We start from the raw sequence: 22,852 nt of genomic DNA on the forward strand, positions 1-22,852 counted from the left end.
GTATTTACTACACTGCTCTTTGGGATCATTTTTAAGGTTTTCATTCACACTGCTGTATAATATACTGTATTGGCATGAGAAGGGAAGTCTTAATGTTTTGGATAGGTAGCTGGAAAAACAAACAATTAAATACATTAATGCATAATTATTAAATACATTAATGCATAATTATGAACAGCAAGAAAATATACTTTATGAGTAGTTCAGATCTGACATGATATTCAGTGTTAAGAGCAAAATAGCTGTGTTTCTCTGCAACAGAAAATTATTCTGACCTTTTAAAAACAAAAATAGAGGCAAAGTTTGTTTCAAATTCACAGTCTAGACAATTAAGATCTATTTCCTCTTAGAAAGCTAATTTCTTTAGAACTGGGTTAGATGTATTTAAGTATACAAAATACAAATCAGCTACGTTTTCTGGAGAGTTAAACAGCCTATGTTTTAAGATATGCTGAATGAAAGCCTTTGGTTTTTTTCTGTGCTGTTGACAAGGAAGTAGGATATGAGTCAAAGATGACTTTTTGCTGGATTTGCATAAGGATGTAATGTATAGTGCAGGCATGTATTAGGAGGTTTATATTCATAAGGTGAAATTGGGGATTGGGAGTCGTGATGCGAGTATTTAATAGCAGATTGCCACTTTTTCCAGTTATTAATACAGTTTTTAAAACTTGAATAAAATTGTTATTAGTGGTTTGTAAATTAAAGGAAGGGCTGAAGTATGAATTAAAACACAGCATTAATCAAGATATAACGTTACAAAGTTATGTCCTTTTATGTAAATCTTCTGCTATTTAAAACAAGCAGAAAGAGTAACAGGACATATGTATTATTTTATTCTACTATTTTTAGGTGTTCAGTTGCATGCCATTAAATACAATGTTTCTCTAACATCTCCTTCTAGATGAAAGGAAAGCACTAAGAAACGCTAGTTCTAAATATGAGTATTCACAAATTAATTCCACTGATGTTAGTATAACTTGGTTCCAAGTAAACTTGTTTCAGTCTTGAGCATAGGAGATTGAAATATTTTACTTAACAATATTTAGTTTGCTTTACTTCTATGCAAATGATTTTTAAAGAATCTCTAAAATTTCTAAACTTTGACTTCATTATTATTGCAGAAAAACATTTGCTTATTAATATAGAGCTATTATATTAAATGTAAATTTGTATCTTCCATCTTGAGTTCTCAAATCTATTATGCTTAGGTGTATTATGAATGTCTAAATGAAATTGTGTATAAGATATATAAATGAATTTGTGGCATGGTTAAAAATGTCCATAGACTAGTTTGTTCATCAATGAACCAGTTCTTTTATAAATAAAATATGCTCTCTTAAGGATTGGAAATTCAAAAGTGGACTGCAATTTATGAAAACTTATGAGATGATAAATTTGTTGTTCTCACCTGGAAATAGAAATGTGTAATAGAATTTATAATTATCTAGTACTATATTATACTAAAAAGAACATTTCGTTTTATTCAAATTACTTGTCCTGCACATAAGATTCTCCTACTTTTCAGATAAGGTGGTAGGAAGTAATCTTGTCCCATTTCCTTTTTCTCTGTATTCCTGAAAAGATGGTTCAGAGAATAGCAAATCCTCCATAAGAATCTAAATAGCACTGGGAAATGCAAGAAGAGGAAGTCTGGCTAAATAATTTCCTATTTTCTCCCAATGGGAGAGCGAACTGAATCTCCTCATTCCTATGTAACAAAGAAGCATTTTTGTTGTTTGAGGGGCAGCCACAAGGAAGAGGGGGGGGTGTCAACCTATTCTCCAAAGCATCTGAAGGCATGACAAGAAGCAATGGCTAGAAACTAATCAAGGAGAGAAGCAACCTAGAACTAAGGATAAATTTTGTTTTGTTGCTTGCCTGCAGAAATTGTGGGTGCTCCATCACTGCAGATCTTTAAGAATAGACTGGACAGCCATTTGTCTGAAATGGTACAGGGTCTCCTGCTTGAGACTAGAAGACCTCCAAGGTCCCTTCCAACACTTTGAAGGATAGGTTCAGATCTCAATCTATACCTATTGCTTTCCACATTCTAATTAACTGTGGAAGTTCTAAATTGTAAAGAACTATATAAGTTCTAAGCTATTAATACTTTTAACTATCAATAACTAGAAATAAAATGAATGGGTTTTGCTGGAAACTGGAAGTAAAACCATCACAGTCACGTGACCACGGGGTGCTACAAAAATAAATGCCATAAATGCGGACCAGTTACCAAGCACCCAAAATGCAGTTATGTAACCTCGGGAGGAGGGCGCTTACATTGGAACTTTGAACCTGGGTTATAAGTAGCCTTTTTTTGGAGTCCATTGTAACTTTGACCGGTCATAAGTCAAGGATTATCTGTATATAATTTAGGAATGAGAATTGTTCTTTTTCAGTATTAAATCAGTATAATCTCTAGTGAAGTGGTGTATTATTAGGGAATGAGAGAAAAGTTTTATAAGATTTATCACACGTGTTGTGAGAGGTGAAAAAACTGTGCTTACCCTGAAATACGTAGATTCACAAAATAGCTTTTAAAACAGCTGACCTGTAGTATAACCAGAAACCTATAGCATGTTTCCAAAAACAAATGAAAGTTTTGTTTTCAGTATTACTCAGTTGTACTGTGTAGGAATTTTGTAGTATCAACATGGATAGAAATGAGATGCTTTTCATGAAATTCTGGTAACTACAGGGATTCACTGCAGTGAAGCAGGTATGCCAGCAGATGGCTTAAGTGTATAAATTGGAAAACTGCCTAATTTATATCATTTGTATTTATGTTGTACATATGTTTGAATTAAATTAAAGACTTGATGTGGTATAGTGGTTAAAGTATTGAACTAGGAGTGGAGTGGAGACCCACATTTTAGTCCACCTTCAGGCTCACTGGGTGATTTAGGCCAGTTATTCTGTCTCTGTCAGCCCAATATATCATACAGGTTGTTGTTATGGTAGAGAAAAATGGGAGGATGGAACAGTGTGCATACCACCTTCAGCCCTTGTATAAACAAGGTAGGCTATAAATCTAGCAATTGATAATAATCATTGGATTAGTTGAAAAAGGAACTACATTTGATAATTAGTCAACTTATATTTTTAATTTTGTGAGCTATAAATCATAGTAGTAATAAAATAAATAATTAGAATTTTTTACAACAACAAACCTAAAATAATTTAAATTAAGTTTGTCCAAAAGCTCATTTTTCAGGTGGAATATTTAGCAACACTGTTATTACAAACTAATAATTTGGGCAAAAATGAAAGCCTACTTGTGCTACTACTTTAAAAGCTGCAAATAACTTTATGAACTTTAAATATTTACTAATTTCTCTACTGTTGTGTGTTGTTTTTAGTGTTTTGACAGAGATTTTTGAACATCTTGATAGATATGTTCCAGCACTTGACTTAAAACTTCCGTTACAGTCTCAGATTTAGGTGAACCTTTGTTTCAATAGGATTAAAAAATTTGGAACAAAGTACAATAACAATAAGAACAATTTCTGAAAGAGGTAAAATAGAATTTTCCACTATTTGCTTTCAGATTGACTAGAAATTGAATTTGGCTTGATAGCTTAGTAGCAAATATTTGTTTATAACGTAATATCCTTGTTCTTTTGCAGATCAAACATAAAACACGGTAATGCGTGTTTGGTTTGTATGATTTTTCACAATGAGCAATTCAAAGAAATAAAATTTTTTCTAGGCAAACTAGATATAAAATTCCATATGGCCCTTTAGAAAGCAAACATTTTGTGGACATTTAAGATTACATATCTTTACAGAAGTTAATGTATAAGCTACCTGACAACGTACAATGTAACTGTCTAAATTAACTTTATATATTCTGTTTTATAGGAATCAAATTATCATATAAAACTATTCTATTCTAGAAGTAACTCCTAAGAAAAAAGTGAGAAAGCTTATCATCTTTATTTCATGTTATGTGCAAGCACATTCAGAACGAAAAGAATAAAATGCCGATTGTGTTTTGAAGTATTTCTAGAGGACGGCTAATAGAGTGTTAAAAAAGCTAGTTTCATCACATTTTTTGCTTTCTTTTAGCTAGTAAATGGGATTGTGTTACATTTTTAAGCAGTGTGCAAGAAGATTAGAATCCCATCTTTTAAATGTCACTGGGCTCCATTTTTTTTTTTAAGCACTCTGATTCTGAATCATGCCCCATGATGTCCCATGGCATTCTATACCGGCTGCTGTTCCAGATAGTCTGCAAAGGAACTCCTGTTCAGCACATTTAAATTGGACAGGATCCACAGTGGTAGAGAATGCTGCCTCCTTTCCACTGTCCCAAAGGTGCTTTTTCAAAAAAACAACTGGACTTTGTTTTAAAAAAGATTTACAATCTTTGCAGGTTTATAAAGCAAAGGAAAACTGAAATGAGATCATAAGTACATTTGCAGTTTCATTTACTGACTGCTTTGCTTAATGACTTAGTGGTCGCTCCCAATTGTGGTCTCTGAAGGTTACCTGTGTATGCCATATTGAAGTAAACGGGTAAAAAACGAATATAGGTAGACAATTGCTAAAACGAGTTCAGCTGTGCAATAGTACTTAAAAAAAAGAAATGAACAATATTTAAGCATACATTATGCTTTGAAGTATGAGAGTGATTCCAGTAACTTCCAAGGTAGACATAGGCCAGACTATCTTGCTAAATGTGTGGCTACTTCCCAGGTGTCTACTTCAACTACTTTCCAGGTGGGGTGTTTGGAAACACATTGGTGTAACTGAATGGAAAAAGTGTAGCTTGGTTTTGTCATCACATATTATAGGATTTATACTTATCCATGTCAGCATATGTGACAAGTCTTGTTACCTTTTGGCTACCTTACAAGCCTCTGTGGTTCATTATTCACATCCAGAAGATTGCAAAAAGGTTGGCTTGTAAATGACTGTGGTCCTAGTTTCTGTCTGAGGTTTTCCATTAATATCCTAAACTGGTTCAGTGTTAACATTAGTCATAAATGCAATTTTAAATTCACCATCTGGTTGGCAGAAAGTTAAGAACTTGAATTCTTGGCTGTTAGTCTGTTTATAGCTGTCTCCAATCTCCTGCTAAATATTTTTAACTATAGCTTTCTAAAATATTGTTCTTCTGCCATTTTGTGCGCTGTCTGAGCATGCAAAGCTACAATATCCTTTGTTTTTTGCCAAATGTATTCTGTGAACCCAGCCATTTTGGCTTATTCATCAAAACACACTTAAACAAACCCTGGATTGTATGGATCTCAGGATAACTCTTCTATTTTGCCATTTCTGAACAGTATGAAAAAGGACACATAACAGTGAAATAGCATTTTCCATATAAACTTGGAATTCTTGGTAACACGCGTTATTAAATACTCCAGTACCTCAAAAGGATTATATAAACAAAAGTACCTGTTCTGTCTGTTCAAATTTTGCATTTCCTTTCATACCGGGATGCTTCAATTCAAAATATATGGAGAGGATATCTTGTATCTGGTCAACCACAGCATAGCCAGTATAATGTTACTGTGGGAGTGCCCCTAGCCGCCAGTTGATTTGCAGGTCCAGTTCAAATGCAGGTCCAGTTCTACATGGAGGGAAGTGTGTAGCGGGGTGCCCCAGGGTTCTGTTCTAGGCATAGTGCTCTTCAACATCTTCATCAACGATTTGGATGAGGGGATAGATGGTGAACTCATCAAATTTGCAGACGACACCAGGCTGGCAGGAATAGCCAACACTCCAGAAGATAGGCTTAAGATACAGGAGGATCTGGACAGATTTGAATACTGGGCGCTATCTAACAAGATGAAATTCAATGGTGAAAAAAGTAAGGTTTTACATTTAGGCAAGAAAATCCAAATGTACAGGTATAGTATAGGTCAGGGGTAGGCAACCTTGGCTCTTTTATGACTCGTGGACTTCAACTCCCAGAATGGCTCAGGAATTCTGGGAGTTGAAGTCCACGAGTCATAAAAGAGCCAAGGTTGCCTACCCCTGGTATAGGTGGTACCTTGCTCAATAGTAGCAACTGTGAGAGGGATCTCGGAGTCCTAGTGGACAATCACTTAGATATGAGCCAGCAGTGTGCTGCAGCTGCCAAAAAAGCCAACACAGTGTTAGCCTGCATTAACAGAGGGATAGAAACAAGATCACGTGAAGCATTAATACCACTTTACAATGCCTTGGTAAGGCCACACTTGGAATACTGCATCCAGTTTTGGTCACCATGATGTAAAAAAGATGTTGAGTCTCTAGAAAGAGTACAGAGAAGAGCAACAAAGATGATTAGAGTACTGGAGGCTAAAACATCTTCATCAACGGTTGCTAGAATTGGGTATGTCTAGTTTAATGAAGAGAAGGACAAGGGAGGGCATGATAGCAGTGTTCTAATATTTCAGGGGCTGCCACAAAGAAGAGAGAGTCAAGCTATTCTCCAAAGCACCTGAGGGCAGGACAAGAAGCAAAGAGAGAAGCAACCTAGAACTAAGGAGAAATTTCCTGACAGTTAGAACAATTAACCAGTGGAACAACCTGCCTCCAGAAGCTGTGAATGTTCCAACACTGGAGGTTTTTAAGAAGAGACTGGACAACCATTTGTCTGAAATGGTATAGGGTTTCCTGCCTGAGTAGGGGGTTGGACTAAAAGACCTCCAAGGTCCCTTCCAACTCTATTATTATTGTTATTGTTGTTGTTGTTATTATTATTGATCATCGCACAGGCAGCCAGATGTTCAGTCTGGAATATCTTACCCGATTCAGTTGTGTCAGTTATTAAATATTTGTTTACAACGTAATATCCTTGTTCTTTTGCAGATCAAACATAAAACACGGTGATGCATGTTTGGTTTGTATGATTTTTCACAATGAGCAATTCAAAGAAATAAAAAATTTTCTAGGCAAACTAGATATAAAATTCCATATGGCCCTTTAGAAAGCAAACATTTTGTGGACATTTAAGATTACATATCTTTACAGAAGTTAATGTATAAGCTACCTGACAACGTACAATGTAACTGTCTAAATTAACTTTATATATTCTGTTTTATAGGAATCAAATTATCATATAAATATGACGGCTAATAGAGTGTTAAAAAAGCTACTGAAATGTTAAAAAGGGTTTACAGACCCGTCATATTCAGTTGTCTCAAATGTCCTAGCAGTATGAACAGACTGGAAGAGACTGGACACCCATTTGTTTAAAATGATATAGGGTTTCCTGCCTGAGCAAGGGGTTGGACTAGATGACCTCCAAGGTCCCATCCAACTTTATTATTATTAAAATTTGCTAATTATCACTTATAAAGCTCAATATGGTATGCATCCCTGTTACATAGGGACTATCTGATTCAAATATAATTTATCTCCCTATTACATCTTGGCCTCACTGAGGTATGAGAGGTAAAGTTCTTGGAAGCTAGGTTTCTCAACTGCATTCCAGCCACTGCGCCATTATGGACCCTGTAGTTGCTCACTTAAAGCTGCACTAGAATTACTCACTTCAGTTCTTCTTTTCTGACGAGATTTTACAGATTTTCCATTCTGCAGCTTTAAAATATCTAAATGGGAATCTAAAAGACAGTTTAGAAACACACCGATTCTATCGTTCTGTGTTCCCAAAAGTAAAATCAAGTCTTTAAGTAGAGTTCATTTCCTAATGACTTTATGGACACATGGATGAAAGTATTTGCCAGCACTACAGAAGCAGGCTGCCGTCTCTTTCTTTAGGGAAGGATTTTTTTTTATTTCTAGATTGATTGATCAAATTTATAAGGCTGTCCATCTTACGAAAAATTATTCTAGGCAATGTACAACAAAATTACGAAACAGTAAACACATAAAAACCAGTCATTATTTAAAAAATTAAAAATCACAAGGATAAGAGAGAATTGAGGTTAACAACAATGGATAATAACAGCAAAAATTGATAATTAATAATAACTAAGGAGAACCTCCCTAACAGGACAATTAACCAGTGGAACAGCTTTTGCCTTCAGAAATTGTGGTTGCTTCATCACTGGAGATTTTTAAGAAAAGACTGGACAGCTACCTATCTGAAAGGGTATAGGATCTCATGTTTGAGCAGGGGGTTGGAATAGAAGACCCCCAAGGTGCCTTCCAGCTCTATTCTGATTAAATTAAATTAAATGGAGCCACTTCAAGATCTAACCACTTAGCATATGATAGTGATTTTCTTTTAAGATCTCCCATGTGAACTTACAACATCTAATTTGCCTTCAAGTCCAGATATGGTTGGCCATCTGATGCATTGATTTTCTAAACACAGTTTCTTCTGCTAATGAAGTCTGGGTTCCATATTAACTTGGCCAGCTTCTTCAATAAAAACTCTCTTGTTTATAGAATCAAGTACCCCACTAAGATCTATGAAAGATCTGAACAGGTGTTTAGCATCTGTTGTATATTTAGTAATAAGTGGTGTAGAACGAAGCAGTTGCCTTTTATGGAGCCCAGATCTAAATCCAGCCTGTTCTTCCACTAATGCGTTCTTCTATCAAAAAACAACCCACATTAATCAAGTGCTCTATTACCAACTTTCCACAAGAAGAGCTGTGTCAGAACATTATTGAGAGAAGTAAAAACACACTGCAACAGCCCAGAACATCAGAAAAATGAAACAGAGAGCTTATACAACACCTTCCAAAAAAAAGAATGCCCATGCCACTTTATCAAAAATCTCTTGACCATTCAACTCACTACAGCACAACACAAGCTATGAAAAGGATAACACTACCAACCATCAAAAACATTTTAGAAACCACCAATACGCTATTACAACCACATAGCATCAACATATTGCACAAACCAATTAAAGCCCTCCAAAACATTTTAATAAACCAAAAGAACCAGTAGCCCAAGATGAAAAAAATAGGAGTCATCTACAACACATAGTGTAAGAACTGTATCAGCCACTATGTAGGACAGGCAGAAGACTAGCTGTAATGGAATATGTGGATGACCTTGGGGTAAGAATCGCTAAGACAAGATCCTCTAGTGGTTTAATGGTCACAGAAAAATACTTAAGAAGGACCCACCCTATGGATCAAGCAGTTAAAAGTAGTGGTGGGAAGTTTGTATTTTCAGACTTGCAAGATTCTGTTAACAAAGTAGAATTACAATAAAATAGAATTAGTTCATCTAGTCATGCTTCCTGTTTGGTTTAACTGGGAGAATTGATACTAGCAGAATGTAGCCCATCGACATCAACTAACAGTCAGAAGACATGATAGAAACACCTTAATCTCATAGCACATGGAGAGATTTAACCATAGTTTCGGTTGGAAAACTGAGCATCCTAAGCCAAGTTAAATCCTAAACTACTAGAAAACTACTGAAAGCTTGGCATTCAGATGTATCAACCCATCAATGGACACATAGATTTGTACAGTTATATACCATTCAAAAGAAACAATAAAAAAAACTAAGAAAGCATTCTCTCTAGCAGTCAATACTCAGATAAGCAAGGATTAACATCAGTCAAACAAGAAGAAGAAAAAATACCCCAAGGAACTACCAAGGAGGAAACTACGCCCCATCAACACTAGCAGGGCAAGCTACTGTATGAGAAAAGGGAGCAAACCCCACATTCACTAGAAGTGCTGGTGGTAATCCGGAACTCCATCATTCAGCTATATCAGTGGTTCTCAACCTTTTTAATGCCGCGACCCCCCAACCGGTCGTAAGTCGAGGACTAAACCGGTCGTAAGTCGAGGACTAAACTGGTCGTAAGTCGGGGACTACCCAACCGGTCATAAATCAAGGACTTTCCCTGCCCGGAGCACCGCACATGCGTGGTTCCGCCCCCTGCGCCGGCCGAGGCGTAGCTGGCAAGCGGCAGAGACGGAGCAGGCTGACCACCAGCTGGCCCAGCTCGAGGTAAGGCACCCGCCGGAAAAGGGAAAAAAAATGGCGGACAGCCTTGCTTGGCGACCCCCGTGAAATGGTCGATCGACCCCAAATGGGGTCCCGACCCATAGGTTGAGAATCACTGAGCTATATACTATAAACTGAACTATATACATTTTCTTCTATTGCAGTGTTTTAATCACCCAATCCTCTACTTTTCTTGAGAGATGTTTTGCGTATATCTTAACTGTTTTATCAATAATGCTTATGGGTTTGCAATTTTTAGTTTTCCTTGTCTCATTTTTTTTTGTGTGTATGGGAATTATGAAAGAGAGTTTTCTTCCTGCTAGGTGTTGGCTATGTAAGTAAACAGCCCTTCCAGCAATAGAGCCCACTAATCAATGTTTGTCCTGAAAAATACTTGAAGTGGGAAGTCTTTGATGGCTTTATTGGGTTTCAATGACTGAATAATATGTTTTCACTTCTGTCATTGCCACTGGGGGCCTAAAAATCTTCCTAAACCGAAGTTAAAATGGGGATATCAAGTAGAAGCTTTCACTTTTTCAGCATGCCAGATCTGATACATCAGAATAAAACTAAATTGGAACCTTTTACTGACTTTTCTAGCTCAGACCAAACTTAGCTATGGGCTGGGTCTTCTTGATAGGTGTTTGTTTCTCATAATTAGGTCTAAGCTTTAGCTTCTTGGCATAATTGTTTGATGTGGTATTTCTTTGAACCACCGTGGAGTGGTATCTAAGTCTAAGTGCTATGCTATTTATGCTATTCAAAATCTTAGATCTAAGATTAAAAGTTATCAACATTACTGAAAATAGCATTACTGTTGCGTTTGATGGCATTAAAAAGATAAGTCTTTTACAGACAGTGCTGTAAAAGTAGATTCATTCATTCATTAATTCATTCATTGATTGACTGATTCATTCATTCATTCACAGAATACTCAGATATCAAGTTTATATAATGAAGAAAGAGAAATTTCAATTTTTGGTTCATATTGAGAGACTCCTAATTTTTTTTATAAATCGTGGTAGCAATTGTGTGTTGTATCCTGTTTGGTTGCACTTCCCTCAAATTTTTTTCATTTTTTTTCCCGCTTGAAAGTAACTGAAAATCATGAATGAAGACAAATATACATGTGCCAGGATAAAGTTGCAGGATCCAATCTGGGTCGGTCATTGGGACCAGAGGTTTTCTCTTCCAAGCTTTTGGACTCGTGGTGGAGCCTGTCGTCAGGGAACTTCTGTCTACCTTGAACTGCTCTGCAGACAAAACCCCTGGTCCCGGTGACTGGCCCAGATTGGATCCTGCAACTGAAAATGTTTGGAAAACACATATAAGCAAGGTACAGTGCAATCTGTAAAAGAATCCTTTAGGAGCATCCTTTGGCAGTAGTTCATGTGGATTTTTCCATGTTACAAACTCCAAAAACTAAAAGTCTTGGATGTTCTTAAATATTTAAATCAAAATGGCTATGCATAAATACATATACAAGATGATCAATTTGGAGTATTTGAAACTCCAGAGATAAAATGAAATTGTAAATATCTAGTCTGTGGGATTATTTGAGTAAGATGTTCACTATATCATTTTGCTGCAAAGAAATCAAGGCTAATGATACAGATTGCTCTAATGTAGTAAGTCCTAATTATTATATTAAATAGTTAAATAACAAATTAGCAATAACATTGTGGAATTAGAAATTATTAGCTTCTAATAATTGCTTGTTTCCTACTTATTTATCTTGTCGTTTTCTGTCAGTTGATAAGCCTGGAAAGGAAATACAAAGGAAATGAATGCCATAGCTAGTTTAAAATGTTCCAGCAAGGTTCATAAGTTTAAAACAGCTTAGGTGGAAAGAATAAAACCTTATTTGATGGAATACTTTTGTGTTTAGGTCTATTTTGCATCAAAAGTTAAGTAATCTGCAAACCTGCTCTTTTTGTATTTGATTTATAATAACTTATGTGATTAAATCAGAATAGTAAATATTTTTAATTTTCCATTATTGCCTTGAATGAAGCAAACATACTTATTCCTCCCCCATTCACCCTCTGAATGAAAAATGATATATGTGATTTATATAATATATGCTCATTCAAATTGGGTTTATGCAATGCTCCTTTGGTAGTATAATGAATGATCTTGAGTTTTATTAATTCATATAAAGCTATCTAATATTTTTCAGGTTTCAAATTGAAGAATTAGATAATTTTTCTATCATTTGCTTTCTTTCATGTGGCAGCTTATAGTTTTAGGTGTTTTCTTAAAATGTTCACATAAATATTTATAACATTGTAGTTTTGGGGAAGTCGATGGACTTTATATTTGTAATAAGAGAAACTTGTGATATAGATAGTCCTCACTTACTGATTATTCATTCAGCGACCTTTCTCCAATGCGATGGCAGTACTTTTGACGTGGAGAAGAGCAAACAGCGTACTGGTAGTCCTCATCTTACAACCACAATTGAGCCCTGAATTTCGATCATAAGTTGTTGCTGTCATTAAGTGGATAATCATGTGACCTGACTTAATTTTACAACTTTTTTTACGATACTTATAAAGCAAGTCACTTTGGTTGCTAGCAAACCATTTTGGTGGTTTGGCAAATGGTTGCTGCAAATGGGAAAAAAATGTTGCAAATCATGGTCACATGACCATGAGATGCTGCAACCAATTATAAATGCGAGCTGGTTGTTAAGCACCTGAAATGCGATCATGTGGCCACAGGGAATATGTGTGGCAGTCGTAACTTTGAGAATGGGTCGTAAGTAATTTTTTTTGAGGTTATTGTAAGTTTGAATGTTGAATGTTATTAAGGGTTTTAAGTCGAAGACTTTCAAGACTCTCTTGAAATCCATTTCTCTCCAATCTCTCCGCATTGCAGCGGGTGATGGGGGGGGGAAGGGTCAGACAAAGGAAAGATGGTCTACAGAAATTGCTTACTTCCCTTCCTCACCTTTGCAGACTTTGTAACTTTGCCTCCAGTCCTCTCATTTATAACTTTCTTGGTCTGTAAAGCAAAAGAAAGCTGAAGAAAGATTGTTAACCACAAACAAGATTTCACTTAGAGACTTTTTAACTTAATGAGTTGCAGTTCCAATTGTCGCTCAGCATAGACTACTTATATTATTAAAGAAACTCTATAGATAATGAAAAGCTTCTAAAAGTATACCTGTGTACCTCTTACACTATTCTTTTTTGATATAAACAATTTTATGGAAGATCAGAAAAAGAACAATAATGTGCCAAAGAAATTAGGGCATGAAATATGAAAAAATCTATAACTAAAATTAATTCACAGCAATATTCACATGACTTCTCCATATTTTTCTATTTTTGCAAACTTGTCCATATCCTGCTCAATGTGGTGTGAAGCATACTATAATTGGGGCCTACTCAGGGCTAAACATCCTTATTACTCTGTATAAAAAAATGTATAATTTTACCTAGATTTATTGGAAGTGGATGTATGTGCACATGTGTAGTCCCTTTGCATGTGTATGAATTGTTTGTAAGTTGTGTTGGGATACTTACACTGCAGGTCTTTGATGATTTTAACAATGGTTTTGCTGCAGAATAAATTATTTTAGTTACAGATGTTGCAGTCCCAACAGAACTAGGTCAGGAAATAGACAGCACAAGAACTATAACTCTATTCTATTATTTTTGGATATAATTTCAGAATTACTTGATAGTCTGACAAAGATTCCCTTACACCAGACATGTCAAACTCGCAACATTATGTGACATTGCGCAACGTATCGGGACAGTTTTGCCATTGCCGGCAATGGTGTGGGCGCGGCTTCCGGATGATGCATCCGGCCTGCGGGCCGGCAGTTTGACACCCCTGCCTTACACTAAAGAAAATCAAGACCAGGCAATCTTGTAAGACAGTCTCCTGTCTTTCTGATCTTAACTGATAACTTACAAAAAGGTCATTAAACTCCTTTTTCAAGTCCATTTCCATACTGCTCTCCAGGAATTGTGGACTAGAAAGCTGTTGTAAAACTTACGTATAAAGATATCTATCTTCCTTACATAATACACTTCATTTTCCAACATGACAAATTAAAAGTAGGCAACAATAGTTAGTCTCAATGAATTAATCGTCTATTGTTCTGTATGCTGAAAAACAAAGGCATGATTTGAAGTACTAAATTCTTTGATTGATTAACATGTAACTGATTGAATGCACTGAACTTTCCATGTAGGCTGTTAATTACAAGTTCATTTCTGAGTTACAGTATTCTTAAGATGACCGAAGCTGACAGCTTCCACATAGAGATAAGACGGTCCTAACACTTTCATAACATTTTCCTATCTTCTCATTAGGATGGCTCATACTTGGCAGAGTTCCTGCTGGAAAAGGGCTATGAGGTGAGTGAGTAGTCTTGCTGACTGACTGCAGACTCATGGAATAATTTGGACAGAGCTTCCTTGTTGCTGTCACTCTCTGGTTATGTTTTCCATTCAGCATGAGATAAGAAATCAAAATGTTTGAAAAGAATGCACAACATGAGCTGTAATCATGCCAGTACATTGTACTGTTTATCATGGAGAGTGCAATGGTGGAATCCCTCCGATCCTCAGGGTATAGCTGTTTTTCCACACTTCCTGCTTATTCAGATAAACAGCAGCCTGTGCAAAGCAAGGCTACATTAAATTCATGTGTTACGATGCAGGAGGAAGAAGTTAACTTATTTTGAATGCCTCCTAAAGAAGGTATTTTTCAGGGAATGGGAGGTGGGGACCTTGAAAAAATAAACTGAACTGTGTTTCAACAATTATGAAATGTTAGAATTTTGGTACCATAATGTTCTACCGCAGAATAAACAGCTGAAAAGTGGTACCTCATTAATGAACTTGATCCTTTTCCATTTAGCTGTCATAACAACATAATATATGCAGTGGTGGGATTCAGCCAGTTCGCACCAGTTTGGCAGAACCAGTAGCTAATTTTTTGTTGCCCAGGCCCAGAATGGACTTCCGGAAGTGGCATCCACACAGAAAACTGGTTGTTCACATATTTGAATCCCACCACTGAATATATGTAATATAAAAATTTCCTCGTTCTTTAAAATGTTTCTGTCGTAATTCCATCTTCTGTGTTATTTGTTACTTCTAACATTAATCAGTATATTTCATAATAGTAAAGTGACACTACTACTTTTATATTTGTAACTTAGAAATCATGTCTTTTTAACATGAGCAAAAGGAAGAACAAGAGAGCAGCTGAAATAAGGAAACTATCCGGTACTAGATATAAAGTAATCTGTTTCACTGGGTACTTTCACTATAAATATGTTATGGAAATAGTTTGCCACTGCCTTTGGTTTTAATTTTTTTTCTTTCTAGTCCATTTTACAAACCTGGGGTTTCTTTATGGTCTGTCATCCAGGTCTAGGTCTAATCCCGCTTAGTGCTGAGTTTGGCCAGGGTTGGCTAGATGTAATTAAATTTTCTACTGGTTATATATGTAGGTAGCAAAACTCTCCCTCTTTCCATTGTTCAGAGAAAAACACTGCATAAATGTCAATCTGAACCCATGAAGAGATTAAGTACAAATTTACAGTACAAATTAAGTACATATTTATAATTATATGTTATACAGGTTCCATAGGCTAGAGATGTTTGTCAGAAATAATCAGAAATGATTGTTCAACAAGAGAAAGAGCATGGAGAAAGAGGATGCCATTATTTTCATGCAGATGTTTCCATTAAGTGGCTTTTGCACAGCCATTTGTGAGCTCAACTTACAAGAGAAACTCTTCCAAAGGTGCTTTTTCAGGAGAATATTTGGACAATTGTGTTGTGTCGTGGAATAATTCAGTCCCCTGAATCTTTACGGCCATTTCTTGTATTTGAATCAGACACTTCTGTATCATGAAACTGATCTCACAACATCTTGATATTGTGAAACGGTATATCAAAAATATTTTCTGTACTTCTGTTCAATTGCAGGTACATGGAATTGTTCGCAGATCTAGCTCTTTTAACACAGGACGAATTGAACATCTCTACAAGAACCCGCAGGCTCACATAGAAGGAAGTAAGTATGCATCGAAAGGTAAGATGGAATTGTGATTTTGTTTTTATTGCTAATGTTTGTATAAGATTCCAACAAACAGGAAATTGATCACTGAGACTAATTATGTGAGGATCTTTTTTAATCTAGCCTCTATCCTTTTTTGAAAAATACTTTAGAAAATATTTTTGTTAATTTTTGTTAATTTCAACTGGAACAGAACATGAAATTTTGATATCATTAATCATCCCTAAAAAAAAGCAAAGTTAAGAATACTTTTTAGGATAGCAATATAGGTTTGTTAATATATTGCAAATCATTTCCCTGACTAATTAGAACTAGTTCACAATTCTTTTCTTGGTCATACAACTGCAATTTTTATCAAGTCCCTCTATGCCAGACATGTCAAACACAAGGCCTGGGGGCCAGTTGCGGCCCGCAACGTGGTTTCATGTGGCCCGCGAAGCTATCCTGGAAACAGTGAGGGAATGGCCCCCGCTGCCTTGACCCCGGCCCTGGCCGCCCGGGAGCCAATGTACAATTTTGTGGTGCCATCTATGCTGAAACGCATTCAGTTTTAGCTCCACAAGGCTGTCTGGAAACAGCAAGGGACCACCCCCTGCCGTGTTGGCCCCACCCCCTGGGTGCGCGCTGGGGAGGTGTCACCCTTTGTGAGGAATGAAGAAATGCACCATCGCCTGGAAGTGGCCAGCAAATGGCCCTCGCCTACTTCACATATCTGGCTTGATGGGCTCCGGGGGAAGGGTTTTGGCAGGCTCTTCCAGTGGACCATGCCTTGGCGCTTGTCCTGGTCCTACCCCCTTCTGCCAGAGACCCTCAGATCTGTCCCACTCCTGCCCAGGCTCCCACAGGCACCCTTGACGCGAAAGATGTAGAGCTGGCCATGCCCACCCAGTAGGCCACACCCACTCCAGCCACACCCACCCAGTAGGTCGTGCTTACCCTGGCCACACCTACCTGGCCCACCGAGGACAACCGCATTGCTGATGCGGCCCTCAATGAAATTGAGTTTGACACTCCTGCTCTATGCCATGTGAAATCAGTATAAAAAATGTTAGCAGTAAAATGAATTTGGTGATCTGATATCAAAATTTTAGCCATTACAGCAAGGCAGCTTGCTGGCCAATCTTGTTACTAACATCAGCCATTTCTAACAAAATAATATACTGGTGACTGTTAAGGTTCTGTTCCAACACAATTTTCTTAACCAGAATCATGGATAATAATAAAGCTACAAAAAACAAGAAAGGTTTATGAGAATTGGGATAAGGTCCTAGAGCCTAATGGTCATCCAGTTCCTTCATCTTCCTCTCATAGATGTTGTCTAAGCAATGTTTCTGAATGCGTTTCTCCTCTCACTCAAATGTGGCAGATTTCATTAAGTCAGATTAGTATGAGAGTTCATGTGGCTTCCCTATGCAGCTGGTCCCCTTCTTCAATGCAACTTACTTGATGGAAGATGGAGACATTTTACTTGTATAATTGCTTGTGGTGACTCCTGTCCTCCATATGGCTCTCACTTTAGCAAAAGGATCCAGCAATTGACTGAGAGGACCATCCACTAAGATGGCAAAAGAGCCATGTAGATAGAGAACCCATTGTGAGGAAGTGCAAATGAGTAACCTCCTCCATCACCAGCCAAGTTAGTCACTTTGAAGAGACCCAGCTGCCACGTGGAAGCTCATGTGTGGGTTGGTCCAGTAAAATCTATGACTAAGAAAGGTGAGGAAGGAAGCAGATACAGGTAAGTTGAAGTGACAACCTATTCTTAAAAAAATTATTGGGTATGCATATCTGAAAGCCTGCCATTTGTACCTATATAAAATCAAAGCCAAATCATAACATGTGAAAACCTTTACATATTTATAGTTGTCTTCTTTATTTATCAATCATGAATATGTAAATTCACCTGATAATTAGACTGCAGATAATGAGGGCCGTGTAATAATGATCTAATCATATTCACAAGCTACCTGACTTTACTCATGTACTTATTCTACCTGAGTAATTCAGGCAACCAGTTAACAGAGCAGGAAAAATATAAGAAAATATATTTTGCATATTGTGACTGATAACATAAATGGTTTTAGCAAAATTGAACTAGGACAATATGTTGAAAATAAATAGAACTTCAAATGTTTTCAGTAGACTTTCTGTATTATATAAGTCATTTTATTTAATTTTTCTTTAATCATATTTTTATATTTTTGTCAGAAAACCAGTTGGTACAAAATCTAATAGCTCATGTAATTTAATAAATGCAAATTAAATTTCAGAATTCCTATCATTTATCAGTCAGTGACTTACATTTCAAAGAAAATAATGTCTGACTTAATAAAATATGAAGATTGGAGTATGGTATATTATTAGAAAGCTGTGATCTGCCTTGAATTATAGTTATAATAAAATATATATGTCTGCATGACTTTTCAAGGAATTAGGAAAGTATAAATAGAAATGAATACAACACATGGCAATTTTATATGAATTTTAACTTTTTTTTTTACTTGAAGATATGAAACTACATTATGGTGATTTGACAGATAGTACTTGCTTGGTGAAAATAATCAACGAAGTTAAGCCCTCTGAAATTTACAACCTTGGAGCACAGAGTCATGTTAAAGTAAGTAATATTAATAAATGTCTTACAAAATAAACATGTGATTATATGAAGGAAAAAGTAGTATATTCTGTTGCTACTTATTTTGTTAGATCCCATTTTTATTTTATTTTAACATATATTTATGAACAACATTCTGAGAATGTAAAAATACAAAAGAAACTTTAAATAATGGTTTAAGTAAACAAAACTATACCAAACGTGTTGGTGTATATGCATGCATATAGGAGAGAGAAGCATGATTTGTGAGTATAAATATTTAAATACATACAGCAAAGACAGATGACTCACTTGTAAATTATGTAGTCATGTTAATTTTTAACTGAAGGTTGATTGGAGTTTAGGATATTCTTGAATGACGTAGAATAGGGGTCCTCAACCCCCGGTCCGTGGACTGGATATCTGTCTGTGGCATGCCAGCAACGGGGCCGCACAAACAAGCAAAGCCCCATCCGCGGGATGCAGGCAGCACACAAAACTACGCCCCCTCCAGTCTGCAGAAAATTCTCTCTCCACGTAACCGGTCTCTGGTGCCCAAAAGGTTGGGGACCTCTGATGTAGAACACCCTTTTTCACTTTTTGCAATTATTTTTGTATCAGCACTGCCCTTTGTGTTTAAACACTTTTTTCCTTGCAACTTTTCTTGTTATTTAAACATAGGTATAATCTTTAAATATCCATGAACATTATTTCTATAAAATACATTGATATAAACAATAAAGAATTATATATTCAGTGTCTACAAACTGAGATAGATTCTCAATTTGTTAAGGAAGTACCATTCCGTCATGTTGGAAATGACAAAGCAAGTACATTTGTTCAACAAAATGGTGAGCTTGACACTTCTCTGAAGAGAGTGCCCTTGTGGAGTCTCTGATCCCCATTGGCCATACACTGCACTGGAATGGATTTCTTCCCTTCTCCAGAAGTTGGAGCTCTGCAAACCACTTTATTCTACTCCCGTTTACCTTTCAACCTTTCTGGTCACTGAGAAATTTGCAACCTTATCTTTCCCTTGTCTTTTGCTTCTTGATCATCAAAGTTTTAAACACAGACTTTAAAAAATAATAATAATACAGTGGGAGACCTTAGTATTAAATATTAAGCTTAAAAATCTAAACCTTAATATTATAAAATAATGTCATGCATTTTGCAACTTTTTATCAATTTTATCAATATCAGTTACACAAATTAAACAATCTTACATTCATTAACATCTTAGAACATTTATTTAGCATTGATAAAACATGTTTTTATCATATTTAAAGGTTTAATTCATCTAGATCATCACAATGTCAAAGTTTCCAATTTCTATTGTATAAATAACCCCTGTAGTCAGTTACAATACAATAAAACAATTAACTTGGTAAAAAGTTTTAAGCTCAGAGATAAACATAATCAGTTAAAGGAATGAGAAGAACGTTATTTGTTGCCATCAAATCAAGCCGAACTCTTGGCGACTTATCCAGACACATTTATGTTTGGATAGATGTTTTTGCAACTTTGCAGTGAAACCTATAGTTCTGGGCTTCCAGGGTAGTTAGTGTTCTGTACAAATATCAATCAGGCCTAACCCCATTTATTTTTCTTGGCCCAGGAACTGCCTCCTGCTTGTTAGTGTTGATTTTTAATGGAAAGCCTATATTTGCTTCATATATTCTGAGAAAGAATTTAGTTTCACATTAGACAAGTACAATCATCGTTTTCTTTAGTGTTCACCTAAGAATAATTAAATTAAATTTATCAAATATAGAAATAAAAGATAATGGGTTGAATTCCAGCTTAGTAGTTCTGTTTGCGCATCAAGACTTTTCTGTCCCATCTATATCCCAGCCCTATATTCCTTTCCAATTGCTTTTCCTGAATGTTAGAATATTCAGAAAGGTATGGCATTTTGGATGGTCTATTGCAGTGCAAGAGGGACATGGTTAGTCATAGGATATTCTGCCAAGTTGAAATCCCTTCCACTCAAACAGGTTTGGATCCAATCCAACATTCTTTTTGTTTGTAAGTATTGGCCAGGACTTATCAGAGCACACAGTTGACACTTCTGTTTGCAGGAGGGTTTCGTGTATGTGTCATTTCCACTGCCCCTTCAACCCATGGCTGCATTTGAATGCCCTACTTGATAGATCAGCTTTTGAATTTTTGACAGGGCATGAGATCTAAGCAAATTCATGAATACTCTGTGCAAAATTGTTTATAAAACTCTCTTTAACATTGTGTGTTTGTGTGTGTATTGTTCGTTCTTTCTGTTCATCTTTGTTTTCTTTTATTCTCATGTAACTGATTTAAATTATTTGAAAGAGTTGAGGAGTGATATAAAATCAAACAAGATAAATTCCCACATTACTACGTCTTCTGTATTTAGCCACAAGATGAGAAATGAAGATGAAAGTATACTTTTGCTGTCTTTTATGTTTTTTTAGTTGTGTACATGTGTATTTCTGTGTGTTTCTGTGTTTTGATACATATATATATTCATAATTGATACTTTTCTGTTACTCAGTAATAATAATAATTGTCATCATTGTTACCGTTTGATTTTCTGGAATGTAGGTAGTACTGTACTTTTTAATCTTCAAAATTTTTGCTAATAAGTATTTGGATCTGGCAATATTTTCAAAATGTCTGTTATGTCGTAGTAGATTTGGCATTTTTATTCACCTTCCTAAGGATCTGGGATTGACAGGTGTTGTTATTTGATGGTATTAAAGGTATCAGCATAGGATGTAAACCAGACATGTCAAACTCGCGACGTCACGTGACGTTGCGCAACGTATCGGAGCTTTTTTGCTATTGCCGGCAATGGGGTGGGCGCGGCTCCGGTATGATGAAACCGGCCCGCGGGCCGGCAGTTTCACACCCCTGATGCAAACTGTTCCAAATAAAGCTGCCTTTTGAAATTGACTAATGGTGATTTTGTCAATGCCAATTGATGCTCCAGATGTTTTTTCAATGGCACCCAAGTTGTCTATTGCTATTGGTACTATCTTTGTTTGCTTTGTCACTGTCCTTCCACTTTGATTTACAAGTCTTGGTATTTTGTGATTTTCTCCAGTTCTTTCTCTTCCATTCTGCTATCTCCAAATACTGCAATGTCCACTATTCGGACCTTTTTTGTGTTTCCCATGACAGTTGTTAAATATGGGTGGTTGTGTGGTGACGCTTACCTGTTTGAATGTTATTATATTTATAACTCAAGTTCCTAAAGTAGTTCACAGTTTATGAGACAGTCTGGTATAGTGGTTAAAGGCATGAATTGGGAAACTGGTAGACTGAATTCCAGTCCTGTCTTAAATATAAAGCAAGCGGGGTGACTTTGGATCAGTCTTAGCCCTAGAAGAAGTAAATGATAAACCACTTATTAAAATGTTGCCAAGAAAACTGCACAAATTTCTCCAGGCAGTTTCCTGAAATTCAAACTGACCTGAAGATACCAAAATCTCCCAAATACAAAAACCAGCCATCTTATGATAGCAGTACAAATAAATCTGAAATTCAGTATAAGAAAATTTGGGGGTTATTAATATTTTGTGTGAGATTTAACAATTCTACCCACATTAAATCTTATTTGTCTTTTGTGTTTTTGGTGTCTTCAAGAAGCTTTCATATATAGTTATTATTTTATAATGACACAGTACATCATTATCAATTGGTCTAAGCTTAACCAGTGTTTTCTTCATTTTGATGCCTTATTGTTTCTACGCTACTGGCTGAATAGGTTTTTCCCTTCCAGTTAATTTTATGTGACTTCTGCTAAAAGTAAGGAAAATAAAGTAATAGGATGTTGGTCTGGTTTCCTGTAGGAAACCAACAAAGATAAATCATTTTTGGAATGAGTCTATTGAAGTCCAGGGAAAATGGTTAAAGTTCTTAATCACAAATTCAGAGGAAAATAACTTTTAGAGTAGATAATTATGTTCTGCATTATTGCAGAAGTTAAACAAAACCATCAGATAAAAGAGAAAAGGTACATACTTCACTTATAAATCCTAATTTTAATGCAGCTTAGTGAGTAATCTATCAAAAGACATGCCCCAGATAGTCCTTGACTTCTGACCAAAACTGGAATGGGGCAACTGGGGCTTCCTGAGGCAGCTGCAGCTTCATGCCACAGCGATGGGAGCTTCCCAGGGTGGCTGGGGCTTCCAGGATGGCTGAAGCTTGGCATTGTGCTGCTGGGCCACAGTGAGGTAGCTCAGGGGCTTCTTGCGGCCTCAGAGTCACTGCATGCCAAGAAACCCCTGAGCCAAAACGTGGCAAGCAGCCCAAAGCCACATAATCTTAAGGCTGTTTTCTGGCCTA

At 36.3% G+C, this 22,852-nt stretch overlaps 1 protein-coding gene across 2 annotated transcripts in view; it reads left to right on the plus strand.

Moving 5' to 3' along the window:
* Positions 1–22,852, plus strand: part of GMDS (GDP-mannose 4,6-dehydratase) — a gene marked incomplete at its 3' end in the record, with an annotated part of 261,160 nt that overhangs the window by 14,483 nt on the left and 223,825 nt on the right. Inside the window, 3 exon segments of one of the 2 annotated variants that reach the window (XM_015813767.1) lie at positions 14,211–14,255; positions 15,840–15,945; positions 18,438–18,547. In XM_015813767.1, coding sequence (XP_015669253.1) covers positions 14,211–14,255; positions 15,840–15,945; positions 18,438–18,547 — 261 coding nt within the window. 2 annotated transcript variants of the gene reach the window in all.

Source organism: Protobothrops mucrosquamatus, unplaced genomic scaffold, assembly GCF_001527695.2.
Source record: "Protobothrops mucrosquamatus isolate PMUCROS unplaced genomic scaffold, P.Mucros_1.0 scaffold_6, whole genome shotgun sequence".
Classification (NCBI taxonomy): domain Eukaryota; kingdom Metazoa; phylum Chordata; class Lepidosauria; order Squamata; family Viperidae; genus Protobothrops; species Protobothrops mucrosquamatus.